Consider the following 18906-nt stretch of genomic DNA (forward strand, 5'->3'; position numbering starts at 1 on the left):
AGATGAACGAGTAATTATAACGTAGCGTGGGAGGTACTACGAGTGACCTATGGGAACCAGGGGAGGAGATGGCTAATGTAGCCCAGAAGGTGGGACAACGGTAAGCAAGGAGGGGAAGCGGGAAGGCCCCTCAGAGAACTGGGCATGGAAGGATAAGTAGAAGGGTTATCAGGCAAATCAGATCGGTTGAAGACACCCCAGAAATAGAGACAAGAATACGACAAAGTAAAGAGATATAGGCATGGTGGTTTGCAAACAGATGATTCCATCTGAATGAAAATAAAGAATGTATAGAAGGGTAGAAGAAAGGGGGCCCAGGTGATGAAGTGCCTTCTATACTTTACCAAAAATAGCAAACTTTATCCTTTTAAGGCATGCCTAAAAGAGCCTAAATAAGGGTTATCTGGATTACATGAGTGTTTTAGAAAGACTACTGTGAAGACTGGATCACAGAGGCCGGGTGGAGGGAAGGGGAGGGGGTGTGTGAGACTGAGGCAAAAAGAAAAAAAAAGATCTCCATTCTTATCGGAAAAAATAACAGCATAAACTAAAGTGATGTTAGGGAGTGGGCACAGTGAATTCTAGAGATATTCTGGAAGTAGAATCACACAGACTTGGTGATCAGTCTGCTGTGGAAGGAAACGAAGAGGGCGGCATCTAGGGCTGTACCCAGGTCTCTGACTTGGGCAAGTGGGTTAATGGTTGGTGAGAACAGCAAGTAACCCAGAAAGAGAGCACAGAGGACCGGGAATACGCTGGGATCGCCAGGCCTGAAAGCTGTACAGTCTCTCACGTGCAACTATGCGCTCTCCAAGATAAATCATGCTGGACCTGAGGTGCCCACTGAACTCTCCTTCTCTAACAGGGGCACTGGGAAGTCACAGGATCAACATGGTGCCTCTCCACAGACCAGCGATGCTGCACACAGATTTGTGGAGAAGAAAAGTAATTTAACTGATGAGTTTATTTCAAAACATTACTTGTATTTTAAAACAGAAATTCAGAGAGTAAAATGCATATTTTCATCCTAATTTATAGAGAGAAAAAGAGACTTCCAAGATTCTTAAAAGAAACCTCACAGAAGCTGAGAACCTGGTGAGGTTAAGGGTTTCCTGTCTTCAGGGTTGTCTCTGCTTTTTGGGTTCTTCAGTGAAAATATTCACAAGGTGCTGCATTATAATATTATCAAGTAAAACGGAAGAAACACAGAGTCTTGGCATTTCCGTTCCTATGTAGACACATTAGCGTAGCAGTTCTCAAAGTGTGCTCTGTGGATCCCCAGGATCCCCAGGAAGTCTCGAGATCAAAAGACATTATCTGCCCTTTTCACTCTGTTGACATTTGCACCGATGATGCAAAAGCAATGGTGGGTAACGTGCTGACACCTTAGTTCGAAACAAGGTGGCTGTACCAAATCATACTAGTAGTCATTGTGTTCTTCACTGCCACATACTCACAGTCAACACACACACACAAAACAAGACAAAACAAATAACCCGACTACTTTCACTTTACAATGTTTTTGAGGAAGCAGCAGTAAAAATTATTAACTTTATCAAAGACTGACCCTTGACATCTTTTCAATATTATATGATGTTATGAAATGTATGCAGAAAGCATTTCTGCCATTACTGCCATGCCTGGAGGTTGTTTCAAGAAAAAGAACATGAGTGATTGAGTTGGGCACTGACCTAGCCACTTTTTTCATGAAATATCACTTTTAATTGAAAGAATAACTGACAAACTATGCTCATTCAAATATGGTTATTTGGCAGACTATTTCTTGGAAATGAATGAAGTAAGGTTGAAACTTTAAGGAAAAATTGACAGTATTTGCAGCCAATGACAAAATTCAATCTTTCAAGCATGAATTAAATTTTGGAAAGCCCATCTCCTTACACGGTGAACCTGACAGCTTCCCCATACAGACTTTTCAAATTAGATCAGTGTTGATGTTTAACAATTTTTTTTCATTGTGTAATGAAATATGTCAACATTTGGTAGATCTACATAACTCAGTGAACCAATATATTTCAGACGACCAGTGTTTGATGTTAGATGCATGATAATCCATTCAAAGTCAAGATAGGCCGGTAGATTTTAATGTAACAGAATACAAAAAGTTCACTGAAATGGTTTATATTTCATATTACAATTAATCTGTAAGAAGCTACCTCTTTTTGAGTCTTGGTGCAGTGGCATAGTATCAAAGAATATCCATAATTATCTGAAAAGGTTATTACATAGCTGTATGAAGCCAGATTTTCTTCATATACCCCATCCAAAACAAGTCACAACTGATTGAATACAACAGCAGAGATGAGAATCTAGTTGTCTTCTTTTAAGCCAGACATTAAAGAAATTTGCAAAAATATAAAATAATGCCAATCTTCTCACTAAATGTTACTCGGAAAAGGTATTTTTTAATAAAAATATGCTATTTACAGTTAACATAAAAAGGTTTATAATTATTATTTTAATAATAAAAATATGTAATGTCTTAGTTATAATCTCTAATATGATATATGTAGACACAATACATATACACAAAAGCTCTTTGGAGTCCTCAATAACTTTTAGGAGGTCCTAAGACCAAGATGTTCGAGAAGCAGTGTTAGAGAAATTTACCCACAAGTCAAAGTGATACGTACATGCACGTTCACAGCAACACTGCTCCTGACAGCAAAAAGGGGGAAACAAACCACACATTCAATGTGGTATATTTGTACAGTACAATATTAGAGAGCAGTGAAAATGAATGCATCACAGCTACATATATCAACCTGGATAAATCTCACAAAGATAACAGTTGAATGAAAAACTAAGGTGTAGAATGCATGCTGGACACTAACACTTATAAATTTCAAAGACAAGCCAAATTAACTATAATAAAGCTATTGAGAAAAGGCAAGACAAACAATAAAAAGAAATTTAAGAAAATGGGAACAGGTAGCAGAAGAGTACAGGAGAAGTTTGTGTTGGAATTTGTTAGATTGGGCAGTACACTTACAGATGTTGGTCTTACCATATGTTTCATTACACATGTATAAATGTTAGCTATATTATTTTTTTTGTAAATAACACACACTTTACAACTTTCAAAGGGAGGCGCTGCATTAGAGCTTTTCTTGCCAAAGGAAACCAAAGAAGTGAGAAAGGGTCGGGGGGGTGGGGGGAGCAAGCCCTGGCAGAGGGTCTGCAGCACTGGCCTCAGAGAAGTCTATCACCCTGGCAGGTCTCTTCCATGGACACCTGCAGAGGTTGTATCCACTACCACCCATCTGGTTTGGTTTTTCAACAGCCCTCCCTACTTAAAAATGACATTTCTGCCTCATCCTCTATTCTACATTTTTATCACAATGAAAGAAACTACTACATTTCACAGATGATTTTGTGTTGTATCCAAATCACGAAATTTAGCAATCATAATCTCTTATCGCCTGGGCCAGCTCCCACTATATTTTTTCCTACCTCCTATCCTTACATCACCAATATGACCCCTCTGGTTCCATAAAGTTTCTTCTCTTAGTGTCTCCTAAATACTTTCAGTCTATTTCAACATCTTCTGGCGAACACCATTTCATGTTTGGAATGTTCTCCCCTCTTCTCAGGATCGAAATTCATCTCTGTTTTAGGGATGCTTTAAGTATCACTCCTCTCCAAGAATCTTTTCCCTGTCCATCACGCTTACTCCAAGTTGCCTCGAACATTTACACGTCTGATTCCTATTATATTGTCTCATACTTATTGGCATATTGATTTGTACTTATCCTCTGTGATTGTTTTGTGTCAACATTTGAAAGAACAGTCAGCAGAGACTGCATTCTATCTATACAACTTCTGTGAGTCGGGTAAATGCTCAAAACTTTTTCTTAATGAATGGGCACCAATTAAAGCTACAACTCTCAACCAATCAAATCCTCACTGCTCTATCATGACACCATGAGTGTTGACATACACCCTTATTCTCAAAAGGTTTTCCACTCATGTTATTGAAGTATGTTTTCCTCTGCTGTGGGAACAGATCTCCCATTTTATAATAAAAACCAAGAAAAGCAACATTTGCTTTACAGAATTCTTTTTCATTATATTAAATGACTTTAGAATTCAACACTTCTCCTCCCCATCCCACCCCTCATTACTTGAAGTCCTTAGAAAGGCACCCTTGGTGGGTGGTTGAACCAGCTTGTTGGTGAATGCAAACTCTTCCATTTCATTTTGGAGCCGTTTTATTTATTAGATAGGCCCTTGACTTAAGAAATCAAAGTTATTGTCCCTATAGCTTCTACTCTATTGGTCCTATTCTCTGTTTTCTGCTCAGCATTCATAAATCTATAAAAATGCTTTTCAAGCCGAATTTTAATTGTTTCCATCTCTTTTCCCACCCACTTGTCTCTGAGCTCCTTGAGAGCAGGGACTATGCTCTATTCAGCTCTACAGATCCCTAGTCCCTGGTATAGAAACACTCAGCTACTGCTCCATAAACAAATCAATGAATGAATCAATGAATCAGTCAAGTATCAGTTAGGGGCACAGCTGAGAATTTAGGATGAAGGACAATTCAGAGTAAGTTTACTCCCTTTTGCACTTGATAGAACTTCATTTGAACGTAGTTACCATGCATGGTTTTTCTCCACCCTCACTCGTATCTTCAAATTAAGCACTCCCAATGGCCTCAATAATTAATTCCTCATATGATTTCAAGAGCCCACACATTCTAGTTACCTCTCTTCTTGTGAGTGTTTTATCAATTCCCCCCTTGAAATCAGGACACCCAGCCTGGTATTTAATATTACACACACGATCTAATCAGTTTGTAAGACCAATGTCACCACTTTTGTTTTGAATTCAGCACTTAAATTAACTCAGCCAACTCTGTTAAAACGCATCCATTCTTCAAATAAAAGCTGAATTTTAAATGTTGTTTGATGATGCATAGTGGTTATCTCTGGGGTATTTCCCATTTTACTTTAAACATTCCTACATAGCTTTCATTATTTATATACTAAGCAGGTACTACGTGTGTTATTAAAAAGCCAATATAGTTTTAAAAATAAATTAATAGACAGAATTAATACCTATGATTCCTATGGTTTCAGCCTTACGGAGTACACTTAACTATATTTATTTCTTTTCTTTTGTGTTTAGTCCCTCACCTATCAACAAGTATTCAAGTAGCCTTTGGTATACAGCACTTCTAACTACGACCAAGTAGTCTAGCTAACTCAAAGCTTACTTCTAGATTATGAAATTTCTCTCTTCCTATAAATGTCAGAAAGCAGCTCACTATAATTTGATTTCCCTCTTTCTTAAGGTCAGATTAAAACCCAGTAACTTAGTGTTTGAGGTCTGCTTTCCCCTTGAAGGGAGAAATCATAACGCACATTTCAGGAATATCTTCTAAAGCATAGGGTGTCCAAAACTTTGTTCCCTCCCAAGTACAGCTGTGTTTCATGGTCTAGAGGACTGTTGGGTTAACAAGTAGGGCCAAACAAGCACAGATCAGAAAACAACTCATAGTTCTAGGCCATTACACGAAGGCAGTGTTCTCCATATGGAGCACATAATTCAGACCCCAGACAGTGTCACTGCATGTGACTCTTACTCTATTACCCTCTTAGTCTGTAGTCAGAATCAGTCTTTGAGAAAGAAATGTTATTGGTGACACCAGTTTTCATGAATCACAGGGCAGTGTGTTCCATCAGCACCTAAGGGGTCCTCCTGTACTGGAGGGTCTCCAAGAAGGAGTGTGGCTGGGGAAGCCTGTCCTTCAGGTTATGAGACCCCATGAAGATTTCACAGACCTCAGAGATGCAATGGGCCTCAAGAGACCAGCACATGGTCCATCCGGTCCTTAAACAGTGCTGACACAGGTGACCACGAGCTACTTTCTTCCTCTCCATGGCTCAGTTTTTACTTCTGTCCAATTGGTTAGAAGAGCCCTTTCCTTCAGACAAATGATATTAGTGAAAATGTTTTGTGAACAATGGAGAATATAAATTAAAAAATGTGTTTAATGTACTGTTATCCATTTTATAAAGTGGCACTACATAAGCACACAGAGGTTAAGTGACTTGCCCAAGGTCACAAAGCTAGTGAGAAACCCTGACGTTTGTGGTGGGAGAGAGGGACAGACAAGACTGGAGGCTGCATCTCTGCCTAGTGCAAGTCCTTCCCTGAGCCTCTAGTTTCTAACCTGGAGGACCTGGAGTCCATTATTCAGGTCCATGGGCTATTTTTAGGATTTTAAGAGTCTAACAAATTATTGTCAATAAGCTGTCCAGGCTCAACCTCACATCTTTATTTTTGGCTGAAATGGCATCAACCCAGTATGGGCGGTCTGGGAGTCCTCAGACCTGTGTTCAGGAGTCCTCAACCCTGACTATCCATCAGCATCATCCAGGGAGCTTTTTAAGAATGTCCATGCCCAGGCTCCACTCTGGCCAATTAAATTTAAATATCTGGGAGTGTTTGCATTTTTTAAATCTCCTAGGTGATTCTAATGTGCAGTCAGGGTTGAAAGCCACTGGGCTGGCTGATGGTGATAAGAAACTGATAGGACACAATACTTGTCTGTGATTAATTACACAGTGCCATTAAAGCAATCCTAGTGAGTTCCTTAGCTGAAATGAATTCACACTTCATGTGTATCAATGTGACCAGCATTTACTGTGTACATGCCACGTGCCAGGCACGAGACTAAATATAAATATCAATGTGTATGGACTCACAACCTACAATGCTTTCCCATTTTACAGATGAGAAACAGGCAGGGAACTGCAGTAACTTGCCAAGGTCACGGCTAAAATGCGGTGTCAGGATCTTAATCCCATATACTGCTTCTCAACACTGCCACAGAATGTGGTTTACAATGCCTTGGCCTTGGTGATGAACTGGAAAGACCACAGAACACTGGGGACTGTAGAACAGCTTCTATTCCGAACGCCTGCCGAGGCTGGAAGGTAAGACACACAAGGGAGGTGGGCAGGTGTGCGTGCAGACGGGGACACGGCGGCGAGTGGCAGGAACCGCGGCAGACGGGCAGCACATGCCCGGGAAGGGAGACAGCCGCCGCCGACTGCAGCAGATTGCTGCCATGTGGGGAGGTGGGCCCAGTGCTGGGGGCTCTTCCAAGTTTTCGAAAGAAGCTAAAATTTTTTATTTTTATGTGAAACTGCCCATCTCCAAATGTTGTCTCAAGTTTTTCAACATGCTGTGTGGGGCAAAATACATCGATAGACCACTAGCCTGTGACCGCTGGTATGATCTCACACACTCACACCTCAAACTTCATGTAATGTCTGCTCGTGGATTGGCTTTCTGCAGTTAGAAACAGCACACCCTGCCTTTTTTTCGTTTGTGCAAAACTTCAACTTTTACTTATATAACACATGGAAACACCAATGTAAATTTCCCCTGGGTAACTTTAATCAGTGGATGGACTGTTGAATGAACAAATAGACAAACGTATTAAATGCCCCTTCTCTCATTTGAATCTCACTGGAAGTCTGTGAACATGGATTTGCTATCCTCACTTTACAGGAAAACCCAGTCATAATTCACACGATTATCATACAATTTAGGTATAATTTAGGTCAAATCATATATACACAGGAACACGTTCCCATAGTAAAAGTCTAATGTAATATTGCTGGCCTCTGAAACAAGGATTAGTCAAGCCCTATTACAACAGCCTTATAAAAGAACTTTATTATTCCTCATCGTTCTACTTAGGCATGTGGAAAATTAAAAAATTAAAAGCCCAGAAATCACCTAAAAGGTCTGGATTAGAAATGCCTGTAGTCTCATCACAATCTAAGCCAATAGAAACCTGTTTCATATACTTAATAATAACTCATTTTTCTTGAGCTCTTTCAATGCAGCAGGCACACAAACTAATGGTCTGTGTATATATAATACTGATATTTATACATGTATTCAATCAATCCTTACAATAACCCTATGCTAAAGGAAGTATCACCACTATTGAAAAATGAAGAAAACAGAGGACAGGGAAGTTAAGCAATTTGCCCAAGGTCACACAGCTAGTTAGTGGCAGGGCTGCTATCTGAACAGCCTGGCTCTGGAGTCAGTCCATTGGACTACTACACTATGAACTTAAAAAGCATGTGTGTCTCTGGTTTTACTTAAGTTGGACCATATACAGTACACACAGTAAAAAGAAGGCAAAATCATATGATATTTTCCTTCTCTCGTTGCAAAACAAATGTTTTTTAAAATCCACCACCAGACAACCTAGGGTGCTAGCACTATGTAACTTGAGAAAAATCTATCCCCTTCCACAAACACAGTAGCTTGTTTCAAAAGCTCGGATAAGAGGAGTGCTGCTAATCATGTAAAAGTCCATTTTCCCCTGGCCTTCTCTGCTCCCTCCTGAAGGCCAGCTTCTTCTGAGAACTCAAAACAGTTCACCCTGAGATGGCATCTCTCTCTCACCCCTTGGCTTTTCCCTTCACTCCACACTTCTAATGGGTTCTAACCACTTTTCTGACCCATGTAGAAATCACTAGAAAGAGAGACAGGTATCATTTTAGGGTCAGCTTTTTCAGGCCCAAGCCTCAGAGAAGGTCCATGCATTTCTTCCTTGCTGGTAGATAACACTGGGCTGAATTTGGGACTTTCCTAAAAAACAGAAGCAAAGAGTAACCTACGCTTTAGTCACTTAAGAACTCTGGAAACAGAACTTCAGCGGTGGAGCATGTTTTTTCATAAGAAGGCAATGGACGGCTGGAAACAATATCCTTTTTAGGCACACAGAATCTGCTGCATTTAACATAACCCTGGGTCAGCCTGTGAAAAGCAGAGTTGCTACAGGGCCACTTGCTGATCTCACACCGTGGGCGTGTATCACTGTACACTTTATAAAATTAGCTACAGTGCAGCCAGTGTGTGTGTGTGTGTCTGTCTGTGTGTGTGTGTCTGTGTGTATATATACACAGTGAGGCTGACTTTGATGAAATAAACAGCAATATGCACCCATGCTGCTAAAGATTAATATCCAGCCAAAGTCTGATTTTAATTTATGAAACCACCATGTAACTACAGCAATTCTGTCCCAAGGTAAGTCTTTGGGGAATAAGAGTCAACTGAGAGGCCCCTGCTCCAGCACCTAGTCATACACTCTTCTCTAATATCATAAAAAAGAACTTTACAGACAGAGGATAGAAATACAAAACGTGCTCCTAAACAGAAGAGGAAAGGCAGCTAGAAACTTCAGCCCATCAAATACTGTTGAGCAATTTCTAAGGTCTGTGCTTTGCACATTAGTTTCTTATGAAACATGACAAAAAACATTTCAGTTACCACAAACCATGAAGTAGTTGTATATTTGGCCCTAGATGGTATGAATTACTGAGCTATACCTAGCAAAGGAGGAAACAGAAAAGAATGCATCAGAACAGGAGCCAGCAGCCTCATTAACAATCTATATCTCTAAAATGTGACTCTGGAGCCTTAACTAAGCCAGAATAGTAATGAAATCTGATGGGGGGAAAAAGACCAAAAAACCCACACACCCTTACCATAACTAGGCAGGGTCTGGATTTGTTTCCGGTAAGAGAAAACTCAAAATCTATTCTTTCACCACAAAGCCCATGGTCTTGTAAAACCTTATGCTAGAGCCTTTAACACCCCCAAAAGTCCTGTTTTGTAGGTCACACTCTCATTATCTTGCTCTGCGATCAGTCTGATGAAATTATAGAAAATGACTAATGCATCACTCAGAATGGAGAGATCAGCTTCAACCTGCTGTCTGTGTTTCTGTCCTCCTGTCCTCATACACCAGCAGAGATTTTATAAGAATGGAGGCGGGACGAGGCAACTTCAGCAAGAAAGGCCGTGATGCGCTGAATTAACTTACCCTCGGGAAGATGCTGCCCTTTCTTTAGCTCTCACAGATGCATTACTGACCAGTCACAGAAACCAAGGGAGCTTTGTACACCGTGGCAATTTGGGCTCTACCGTCATTTCCTTCACACCTTGTCATCTTTGAGTCCAAAGACACCACTTTGCATATAAATGACCAGAGTCAGTGATACTGGAGTTTTTCTCTTTGGTGAAACTAAACTCATTCAGACACGATCTGAACCCAAACTACTGGGATTAGTAAATAAACTAGTTTAGCAACCCAGCCGGGCACCATATTTTCTAACCCAATCTTTCCTAAGAGAACATTTTGACATTAATAGGACTCCTTGTATTTTAAACCAACTTTTGACCCCAGGAGAAGCCTGCCTGGTTACTCCAACACAACTCCATCCCTTGGGTGTTTCCAAGGCCTTTGTCCATCTAATTTTATAAGCCTTGCAAGACAGAGATTTTCCACACCTCTCTTGGAACTCTCCTAATAGAAGCCATTCAAAGACTCTAAAACTCCAAATGCACAGAGAGCTCTAACCCTGGCCGAAAGCTGTCCAGTTTCTATTTCTCCAGCATGATTTATTAACACTTTGTGCGGGAGGCTTGTCAACGCACAGCAGCCGTGTCATCCCCAGGGCGAGATGGCAGCACGTAGATAAATTAAAAATCAATTTTTTTTATTAGAAACTATTTTGAAGCATTAGAAGGAATGTGATTTTGAGCTATCTTTCTTATTTTAACAGGAAAGCTCAGTGGACCCTACTTACTGTATTAGGAATACATGGATTTCTTTTTAGGGGAACAAATAGCCATTATTGTCCAGTATCAACCCAGCCTGCTACAAGGTACCTCAGAATCATTAGCTCTGGCTGACAGGAGCAGTGAAATATTTTACTACTTCGGACTCGACAATTTTCCCTGTGGTTCCTGTCGTAGTCAGGAGGTATGGCCTTGACAGAGAAAAAATTAATAAGTAAAGAAAAAAGTTAAGTTTTCTACCTTTCTCTTTCAGTACACATATACAAACTCCTAAAAATATAAAAATAAAAGATCCAGTTGCTTGTTAGTCATTTTGCTTCCCAATTTTACTAGAAAGCAAGAGGGAATTTTTAAAGTTTGTTAATGAAGAGCACAATAACCTGTTCTGATCTTGACCCACAACTGAGTAAACAATGAAAATACTAGACTAACAAAACAACTGTTTTATTAACTTTTCCTTTGTGCGCCCCCCTTGAGAACAAGCATCAGGCCGGTTTCCAATGGTAAATATAATAGGATATAAACTCATACACGTTTCTGGGAAGTTGAAGCCACTGAGGAAAACTTGAAAGTGTGGATGGCACCAACGGAAAAAGGACTGCTCACAAACAGATGCTCACAAACACAGGAGAAAGCCCTTCCTTACCCTTTTCCCTCTCCACTGTGTGATCCCCAATGTAATGTACTGAGCCCCAGCCTGGCCAGCAGTCACAGACAGTATCAGTTTCCCTCTCTTCCTCTTTCTTAGGCTGACATTTTAAAGCTATGCAGTTCAGGATTCTACGAAAGATAAGCACATGGTATAGCTCAAGGACCTCTAGGATATTTTTTGGACATGGTATTGGACCTTGTGAATGGAAAGAACTTTTGTAAAAGAGCCATTACAGCAGCAGCAGAGTCACAGTTAAATCCCAAAGTGATAATGACTGCTCTAGGCCAAGAAATAAAGGCTTTTTAAAACCACTTCTCAAAAATAATTTAGGTTTAACAACCTTTGTTGGGGGTCACCTCCAAAAGCTAATATAGAACCTCTTTTTCATTTGTAGCCAGTAGGATCAACATTCAACTTTATAGGACAGGACTTTTTTCCCCCTACTTATGTATGAGGCCCATATAACACACATACACATACACACACACACACACACACACACACAGCTAGTATAGAGCTTCTTTCTGATTTGTAGCCAGTAAGAAGGATCGCCATTCAACTCTATAGGACAGGCCATTTTTTTTTCTGAATATGTATGAGGCATATATAACACACACACACACTCTTCAGAGGCCCAGGAGGAAATGACTGTGTAGAATTTAAAATAAGAAATCAAACGCTTAAGTTAGTAGTGTCAGGTTAAAGGCTTGCCCATCCCCAAAGCTAATTCAGTTCTGAACAGTCCCATGGGTGTCCAGTTGAACAGAAGGAGCTAGGAAACCTTAGCAGGACGAAGCCCAGCCTGGGGAATTGCTGGGACTCAGTGCCAGGAGCTGAGGCTCACCCCAGACTTGGTATCAGATAATACCAAGTGCTAGCCTGGACTTCCAGGACTAATCTACTCTAGGGTGGAACTTCCAGGTTCCCTGGTGTCTGTGCTGTAGAGTAGGAGGACAGTGGCCTTTGTACAGGCACACTGCACCCGGCTGGTGTAGATTTAGTAACAGAAAAACAGATTCAACACAGAGAAAGAGTCTATTAGTAGCAATTGTTTATGGGAGGTGCAGAGACAAGGGCGGGGGACCTAGGACAAAGTGGAAAGCGTTCCAAATTTTCTCTAGATTCAGTTTTCAGGGGGTTTTTTTGCATTCTAATTTGAACTTCTTAAATGTGTGTTTATAGGTTCTCTAGATTCTTAAAACCTTATATCAACAGTGGCTGTTAACCACTTTTGTATTTCCTCAGAAGGGCTCTTGGGTTTCAAAAGCAATTTTCCCCACCTCATTCCCCCTCTGACCCTCCCCCACCCTCCAAATAACACACACATCATTCCTTTTAGGGTCAAATTTTAAATCTGCCCCTAGATAACTCCTTAAAATCCTGGGATGAATTCTATCAGGGCAACTTTAATCCCCCAGACTAACTAAATTTTAACTTTGATACGGAACGGTTCTCCAGGGAAAGAAAAATCCTTCCACACATATAAATAAACAATGAAGAATTTAGCATTAAAACAGAGATTTTAGGACAACAATTATTTTCTACATTAAAAACCAATTAACACTATTTACCAAAGTCAATATCTGTTACATCTCCACAACCTGCAAGCTCCTTCAAGACTTACTCAGCATTTAGCATGCTTTGGGTTACTGTATGAATTGCAAAATACACCATTTGCCCAGAAATCTGTCTTAGTCCCACTGCAAATTACTTATAAAACATGTGTAAACCATGCTTCGAACAGGCAGCACACATCCGCAAAAATCCATTCAATGCAAAGGTAAGTGGGGAAGCTTCTGAAATTAGGCTTCCCTTTAAAAACTGGAGGGACATTTAGTGTTTCCAAAGGTGGACTGCTTCTTACTTCAGTAAAAGTGGCTTTATGTGACTAGAAGAGAGAGTCGATTTTTTTTGAGTGCCTAACAGCACTCAATTAGAGAACAGGGTGGGAAAGACCACTCTCAAAATATAAGTTAATCACCAGGCACCAGCGCGCAGAAGAGGTCCACCAAGCACACGAGCTAAAATGGAGCCTGAATTTCCTCTCAGACTGAAAGGGTAGTCGCACGAGGTCAGGGTCAAGGTCACCAGCAGGGCAGGCTGCAGCTGCCCGACAGCGCAGCACACAACGGAGGGAAGGCGGTCCATCTCCGTCACAGCCGAAACAGATAAATCCCTTTTCCTCTCCTACCCTGCCTCTAACCCCGCCAACATTTTTTTTTTTTTAAGCAGGGGGAGACGAGAAGAAAGGAAAATGACCAAATAACCTCACCGCCCTGGTTTTTCGCACACAAGCTCATCAGCTCCCAAAGTTGCCATCTAAGGGCAAGTTCGCAGAGAACACTGAAGCCCATTTTGTCCGAGCAGGGCAAGCCTCCCCCCCCCAACCTCGCCGGGAGTCCTGCCTCCTCTCCCTCCCCACACACACCCCCCGAAAAGAGCTGGGAACTGTGGCCGGCCGGCCATGTGCACGCACACACTCTGCCACCAACTGCTGCGAGTTTTCTGTGAATCGCAGCACGGAGCCTCCCAACTCGCCCTCCCCGACTCCACCGCCTTCTCTCTCCTCGCACAAAATTTCCCTACACACGCAGCCGCCTGCGAGCGATTTTATGTGCATATATATTACATATGTGATATTATCCTCAGAACCTCTAGCGGGCAGGCGAAGAAAGGACTGCACAGGGGCATTTTTTTTTTTTTTTTTTTAAGGAAGGGAGAAAAAGCACAACCCCAGCTCTGTGCGTCGATTCCTGCGTACCGGGAAGGGGAAAGAAAAGGGGAATGTTTGTGGAGAGGGCTGCCTGTAAGTGCCCTTGCTCGCCACTTTGGCCGCGGCCCGGGTGACACGGAGCCGCGGGGGCGCCCGGCCCGAGCCACACGCGCCCCTTGCCCGTCCCCCGGGCAAGCACCGCCACGGATATTTCGCGAGGGGGAGATCGATCGCGCTGCCTGTCTGCAGCGGAAACGCACACGCTCACACACAGCCCTAGCCCGAGACACCATAACCTTAACCCTTCCCCCACCCTCCGTGAACTTCAGGTGACCGACCACGTCGGCCTGACACCCGGCCGGCGGGCGCTCCGGCTCCGCTCCCGCCCCCAGCCCGGGTTTTGCAGGCTCGGGCTCCGAGCAGCGCCAAACCGCCGGGAGAGGGGAGCAGCGCCGGGGGAGAGGAGAGAAATTGACCCTCCGTCTCCCCCGACCCCTCCCTCCCGCGCCTCCGGCGTCCCCTCCTCCCCGTCACCCCGCCCCACGCCTGCTCCCCTGCCCCCTCCTCCCTGCATTCAAGGAGCCGGGCGGCCCCGGGGGATATTTTTAGTCGCTTCTTTCTCCTTCACTTTTAGCTTTAGCAGCATCTCAGAACACTCAAAGCGGAGAGCGATTGGGGAGGTGGGGGCTGGAGAGGGAGTGGGGGAAAAGTTAGGAGTCTCGCAAAGAAAAGCCGGAGGCAGGGCGGAGAGGGACCGGGGGTGTGGGTGGAGGAGGGGAAGGGGACCCGGCCGCGCGAGTCTCCAGTTGGTGTGTGTGGCTGCAGCCGGGGAGGGCTATGATGCACTTTAGTCCTGGACTCTGCTCAGCTCGCCGGGAAGGGGGGTCTGAGCGCCCGAGTCTCGCCCGGCTCCGTCTGCTCCGCCTGACCCCGCATTTTATTGCGGCCAGGAGCCCTGCTCCTCCCCTCCCCTCAGCTCTGCAGGGACCTCGCGCGCCGCGAGCCGCCCTGCCTCCAGCCTCCGCCTCGGCGCGGCTCCCGCACCCCACATCCGCCCGCCGCTGCCCGGCCTCGCCCCCCGCCCGGCCGCCCCGCGCCCCGGCTCGCCCCTCGCCCCGGCGCCGTGGGACCGGCCGCCCCGCGGCGCGTGTGTACCGAGTGTTTGTGTGCGGTGCCCCCACACCCTCCCCAGCCGCTCCCGCCTCGCCCGCCCCCGACTCCCCTCCTCCGCCGCCGCCTCCTCCACCTCCGCCTCCTCCTGCTCCTGCCCCAGCCACAGCCGCCGCCGCTGCCGCCGGCGGCTCCGGGGCCGACCAACCCCGGCGCAACCTTTAGCCGGAGACGGACCTCTCCCTGGATCCTGTCCCCGGCGGGCGGCCGCGCGCCCGCGCCCCGGCACCCCCAAACGCCATGTCACGGCCCCCGGCCCTCCGCGCCCCCCGACCCCCGCACCCTCAGCCACTGGGATCCACAAGGAATTTTTTTTTTAAAGATTCCAACCTCTCCCACCTCCCCCCCTACCCCCTGATTAAAAAAAAACACACACACACAAAAACCGGCATCCACACTACTCCCCTCCTCCCTCCGTTTGCCCCCTCCCCCCAGCAACCCGGAGTGAGGAGGGGGAGGGGGAAGGAAAAGGGGAAAAAGCTCGATCTCAAGGAAAAAAAGAGGGGGGCTGAGAGAAAGAAAGAAAAAGAGAGAGAGAGAGAATAGAAAGGGCACGGGGCTGATCATCACCAACATGGCTGCCTCAGCATAGACCTAAACGAGGAGTAACCCGGGCTGTGTCTTTGTCAGTTTCACCTCTGTAACCCTAAACTAATGCAGAAAACAACGGAGGAGGCTGCGGAGGGGAAAGAGGAGAGGGAGGGCGAGAAAATGGCACGAGAGGAGGTGGAGAAGGGATGACTTACGTGAGGGAAGGCGCTTGGGCTGCTCCTGCTTCCTCCTGGGCATTTTCCCCCTTTTCTCACATTCTCCTCCTTGGTTAATGTGAGATCAAATAAACCCCCGTGGGGGCAGAGAGGCAGACACTGGCAGGAGCGGGGAGGTAGTTGGGGGGCGGGCGGGCAGGGGGAAACCCCTTCTCTCCGGTGTGTACAATGGGTTGAAGCTTGTTTCCTGGAGCCAGAAGAGGGGTTTTCTTCTTTTCTTTCCTTTCTTTTTTTTTTTTTTTTTCCTCTTTTTTTTTTTTTTTTTAATTTTTTGGTCGTGCACCTGGCTTGTCCCCCGAGCGTAATATTCTTCAATGGAAACGGATCTAAGAGGTGTGAGTGTGTGTGTGTCCGGTGCTCGCGCGTGTGATGGGAGGTATAAATAAACGAGCGCCGGTGCGGCGGTGTCTATGGCCGCGCGCTGTGTCTCCGAGCCCCTAACACTAATGTCGGGATCAAAGGGCAGCGGCGGCGGCAGCGCGGCTCACAGCTCGCTCGCTCTCTCTCCCCGCTCGCCCGCGCGCGCTCTCTCTCGCTCGCTCTCTCCTCTCGCGCTCTCTCTCTCACTGTCACACACACACTCACACACACACGGAGGCACAGACTGAGGGAAAGAGCGAGAGCCAGACCTAGACACACACACACACACGCGCGCGCGCGCGCTCGCACACCAAAGAGGAAGGTGCCCTAAGGCTCCCAGGGCGGACTCAGCCGGGGATTTGCAGCCGCTCCCCGGGGAAGGAAAGGGGCGCGCTCGCGCGGGGGGGGGGATGGACTTCTGAGCCTTTATCCCGCTATCCGCCACACCGAGGGGGGGAAAAGTTTTTCCCACTCTTGAAACAACGATTACTTCATGATTCTTCGTGATTTTTTAAAAAGGACATAGATCTGCCTCTTAACTTTCTTTTGTTTATTAAACGACGTTTTCTCCTGCAGAGCATTCTTCAGGGTGTTGTCCCTCAAAGAATGACTTTTACCCCCCATCGCTGTAAGCGTGCGGAGGTGACAGCCTCCCACAGACGCTTTCAAAAACATTTTAATACAAATAATTATTTTTTAAAAAATAAAATTTAAAAAGATAACATAGGGTGAAATCAATAAGTAGGTTGATGGAATAAGTGCCCAGTTTTGGGAGTGTCCAGTGGAGTTTAAACTGAAAAATGCTACCTAAATGAAAATTATAGCTTCTTGACAGAGGGGGGAAAATAAGATTAGGTCACCCCCGATGGTTGATTTAAACTGCTACATGATACTCCTACAGTGCACACAGCAATCGTGACTTCTGAAATTTACTTTTTTCCCCCCAGTTATAATTCAGGTATACGAAGCTCACACTGAAGAAATTCCAGTTTGCGTTATGAGCCCAATATAGCAGTTTTCATTAACTGATACATATTTTCATTACTTTACAAATCACACATCTTTCTTCAAAGAGAGACATGAAGGGGAAAAATAGAATAGGATGGGTCTCACTCTAGCACAAAAGCTACTTGGTGAAAGAGGACTGTTCTCTTTGTGAGTTGGAGTCATTTGGATAAAAGTTCACTCAGAGGTTGTTAATTATTTAAACTCCAAAACCTGCTACTATAATTGAAGTAAAAATGGTCTGAAGAAGAGTTGTTTCATAAAACTCTCTTTGTAAGAGGAAACTTTGAACTTAAGCAGAATACATTTTATGTCATGAGTCAGATGTAGCTGAAAAATAAAAAGGTGCGTTATTTAAGTACATCTTCCCTTTTTAGCTTTTAAAAAACTCTGACTCATCATCTTATTATGTTAAATATTTTCCTACCAATTTTAAAATGGACTTGTTCATCAAAGAAGGTGGAGGCACGGCAAACATACAAAAACATTAAGATGACACTTAAAAAGCTTACATGGATAGCTAATTCTCACAACTCAAGCGGTGTTAAAGACAGCCATGGGGGCTAAAGCCCTACGTACCCCTTCAAAAATAGCAACAAGGCTTTATTTTGCACACTTTTATTAGAGAAGCTTAAAAAGTGGTGTATCTCCCAAAATATGTTTTTCATTGATAAAACCTCAGGACGACACCCTCCCTGACAATTCCTTTGAAAGATCTAGCTTTCCAATGACAGACAGGTAATGCCATCTGAAGCAGGTCTTGAAACACCTGCTTGAATTCAATCTAAAACCAAAGCATAGAGCAGTCAAGTTTAAAATGGAGCATCATCCTTAAACCAATCCTTCCTTGAATGTTGGCTTAAGCAAACCAGCAGTTAAGTTTCCCTGTGTTTCAACTTGAAAATTGCAACTATGTTTCAACTCAGATCAAACTCAACTTGCCATGACTTTGACTATGGTCAGTAGTGTTGGACTTGAAATTAATATGTGAATGATAAATCTGAGCCCATCCATTCCAAGTAGACTCATTGCCCTGAATGTGTAGAATCTTTAAACTTAACACAAAGTAAACAGAATGGTCACAACACTTCACCATTCTCCCTCAGAACCTTTGGCTAGGACATGGAGGCCTATTACTCTGCATAGACACACCACCACCTTTCCTGAATTGCTATGACTCTTTACAATGCTTAGTAACTATAATTGAGAATACTTTAGGCCTTTCCTCAAGGTAGAGTACATTTCCTGCGAACTTTTAAAGGCATGCAGGCAAACGCTGTCAGCTTTTAATTATATAGGTGTTCTATCAACAGCCAAAAGCATTATTAAATTGAACTTGTTCATACCTCTACCTCTTTCCAAAAATCATTTGAAATAGTATGCAACAATAGAAAATGGAAATAAGGACAGAACAATTCCTGTTTAAATCTCAGCTTGATATCTCTGCTGCAAAGCACACTTCAAGGGCACTGGCGCCTCACCCTCAATTGCTATATGTTCAGAGAATACAAACTGATTTTAATGTTCAACTAACCTAAAATATTAGGAAGATAAATAGCTGGCAGTTTCTATGATAGATTTCAAAATTGAGTGAATAAATA

The 18906-nt window shown here is 43.9% G+C and overlaps 1 protein-coding gene across 8 annotated transcripts in view; it reads right to left on the minus strand.

The window, feature by feature from the left end:
- ZNF827 (zinc finger protein 827) overlaps positions 1-16503 on the minus strand; it is a 151350-nt gene extending 134847 nt beyond the window's left edge. For 6 of the 8 annotated variants that reach the window (XM_081136688.1, XM_081136687.1, XM_081136690.1 and 3 more), the window contains exon 1: positions 15920-16499. In XM_081136688.1, the coding sequence (XP_080992814.1) occupies positions 15920-15962 (43 nt within the window). In that variant the 5' untranslated portion in view covers positions 15963-16499. Of the gene's footprint in view, positions 1-15919 lie in introns of all 8 variants that reach the window. The other 2 variants (XM_081136693.1, XM_081136694.1) reach the window with 2 other exon arrangements.
- Between the last annotated feature and the right edge of the window lie 2403 nt (positions 16504-18906).

The sequence above is a fragment of the Miniopterus schreibersii genome (genome assembly GCF_964146895.1).
Source record: "Miniopterus schreibersii genome assembly, chromosome: 4".
NCBI lineage: Eukaryota > Metazoa > Chordata > Mammalia > Chiroptera > Miniopteridae > Miniopterus > Miniopterus schreibersii.